The sequence below is a fragment of the Sinocyclocheilus anshuiensis genome, unplaced genomic scaffold (genome assembly GCF_001515605.1).
Source record: "Sinocyclocheilus anshuiensis isolate Anshui unplaced genomic scaffold, SAMN03320099.WGS_v1.1 scaffold853, whole genome shotgun sequence".
Taxonomy (NCBI): domain Eukaryota; kingdom Metazoa; phylum Chordata; class Actinopteri; order Cypriniformes; family Cyprinidae; genus Sinocyclocheilus; species Sinocyclocheilus anshuiensis.
In genome coordinates this window covers 408,663-411,383 of record NW_015558598.1, presented here as the reverse complement: position 1 = coordinate 411,383, position 2,721 = coordinate 408,663, and the positions used below count along the sequence as shown (strand labels likewise).

General features: G+C 38.0%; 1 protein-coding gene across 1 annotated transcript in view; it reads right to left on the bottom strand.

The window, feature by feature from the left end:
• The window catches only part of mindy4b (MINDY family member 4B), a 15,593-nt gene extending 12,962 nt beyond the window's left edge, over positions 1-2,631 (bottom strand). The window contains exons 1-2 of the mRNA XM_016475831.1: positions 2,446-2,631; positions 678-767 (exon numbers count right to left, since the gene is read on the bottom strand). Coding sequence (XP_016331317.1) covers positions 678-767; positions 2,446-2,631 — 276 coding nt within the window. The remainder of the gene's footprint in view (positions 1-677; positions 768-2,445) is intronic.
• Between the last annotated feature and the right edge of the window lie 90 nt (positions 2,632-2,721).

Below are 2,721 nucleotides of genomic sequence, written 5' to 3'. Positions count from 1 at the left end.
CTCTCTCTCTCTCTCTCACTCTTTCTTTTTACACATGATCAACTTAAAATTACACAAAATGTGCTAAAATGGCCATAACACAAAAAATGTGTTATTAATGAACACATCCTTTTTGAGAGTGGAATATAGTAGTAGTTTTAAACAGTCTCTCACACATGCTATTCTCAATGAGTAAAGTATTATAAACAACTGTACTACGGCAACAAATAATTTGAGATAAGAGGATTTTTTTTTATGTATGTATGTATTTAGTTAGTTAATTGGTTAGTTAGTGATTGATTGATGTTGACTACATTATAATGAAGATTAGTGAAATCCAAACTAAAACTGTAGCTTGAAGATGTACAAGCTTCATTTAGTCATATAACATTAATTTGTCAAGCGTTATAAAATGCCATAAGTAATATAAAATTAAGTCAATTTCAAAATAATTAAATTATTAGCAATTGAATTTAATAGTTTGGGCTCTGTTGTTAATTGTAACCTTTAAAATGAACGTAATGTGCAAGTAATCGCATTCTCTATATAGTTACCGGCATTAACAGAACCAGCATTTTTATCCTTAAGAAATGTTTTATTAGAAGCAACTTGATTCATTTTTTTGCTCCTGCTTTACCGAAAATGTATATGTAGAGCAAGTGTATAAAATGTAGAAGTTCAGAAAGCTTAGTCTTTACAAAATCATCCACTTGCTCTTTGGTTACAGCTCCATCTGCTGATGCATTGTTGACACTGATGCGTCTGCTTGGCAAGGTTTTCAACATAAGCTGCATAACAGATTTCAATAGCAAAAGCAGAAGCAGAAGCAGAAGCAAACGCACATGCATTTGGAATGCATACCAAATGATGCATATCAAATATGATCAAAATGCAAATGCTGACATATGATGAACACACTTTCTGGTTAACCAGCAATCGAGAAAAACATGACTGTATGCCTCTATTTGGTTCTGTGCGCCGGAAATAAAGTGGTGATGCGTGCAAAGACTGAGCGGTCATGTTTTAGCTTTCTCACGGAATATAATAGCAAATGGGAAAAAAAAGGACAATAGTGATACTGATACTGAAAACTTGGAATATGTGTAAGGCAACAGATTATGAAGATCGCTTTAAGACTAATTCTGAAATAGTCCTGACTGAATGTACTCGTCAGCCAATTCAACTGAATTCAACTTTCAAAATAACTTTGAAAAGAAAGTTGAGCTGTTAATTCTGTATTGCTTTAATTCAAATATACTTGATTATTTATTTTTCACAGACTCTGAATCACTTTTAAATTGAGTCAACCTAAATCTGTGTCACACAACCCCAAAAAGAAAAGCCATACCTTATCTCTTCTCCAGAGATGAGTATCAGTTCAGGATAAAGTCCTTTAAACTCTGACAAAAGTTCAAACCTCAGTGTGAACCAGGTCACCAAGACATGGCTTATATACCAGACACTTTCTATTCAGGAGGCAGACAGACACATGGCTGCACAACATGACAGAGAGCCTCCTTTCATTTTACAGTTTCCTGGCAGCAGGTGGAGTATGTTTCTTTTCTGTTGGTCTGAATTCAGTGCTAACAAAGCAGTGCTCTTTCATGATGTCTTGAGTGATGAGAGCTGCTTTTCTCTTCTTTCACAGCATTGTTCCTGGATGCATAAAACCTCCCAAACATATTTATAAATGTACATAAAATGTTCGTAAATGTACAAACTTTATACTATACTGTACTATTGTGTCTGTTGCATTATAAAGAAAGTGAAACTAGAATAGCTCATATGATTTTATTCGGAGTAAAGGCACAGAATTCATATTGACCAGAAAAGCTGCAGTCCAATAACAATCATGAAAAACAAAGTGTCAGAATGCATACAGCACATCATTGTGTACTTTTGTATATATATATATGTATTTTTGGCCCCTTTCATTCTTATTACTTTTTACACTCATTTTTAATTATTATAATTAATCCACTTTAATTTAATTCTCAGTTTGAAAATTGTCAGGGATTCATCACAGTCACTTCAGTCACCATCCAGGATAATTACCCGATCACAGTCACCTGAGTTCTGATCACTCGCACCTGCTGTCACCAATCTAGCCACACTACAAATACACACACAGCACAGTCACTCACTGTCTGGTCTACCGTTCACTCCTACGAACTACTCTGGACTCTCTCTGCCAAATTCTCCGAGAACGAATTACCTGCTGTTTCTCCCGCAATCCTCCAACGACTCCTTGGAAACGGTTCCACGATCTCAAACGTAACCGGCATACGATCCTCACCATCAGAACGCAGATAAGCACCCTGGAACCATTCACTGTGTTGACATTCACCTGCCTTTAACTCACCTATTCCAGTCATCCACTTACCCAGTCAATAAACCATCCTGTTTTGCACTTACCTGTTGTGTCTGGCCTTGCTTTGTGACAGAAGACCGGACCTATACAAATACCTCCATGGATCCTCGACCTCCCACACCCACAGAAGTCCTGGAGGAGCTGGTAAACGCCCTCCGGGCTTCCCTGCTTCCTCCGACAACCCCCCAATCTGCCTCTGTCAGTCCCATGGCCATGCCTGCTTCATACACGGGTGATGCAGCTGAGTGTGGCAGCTTCCTCCTGCAAGTGGCCTTGTTCATCGAGATGCAGCTGCAGAAGTTTTTCACCGAACGCACTAAGGTAGCATTCCTGATATCACTTCTTAATGGAAGAGCGCTGTTGTGGGCTAA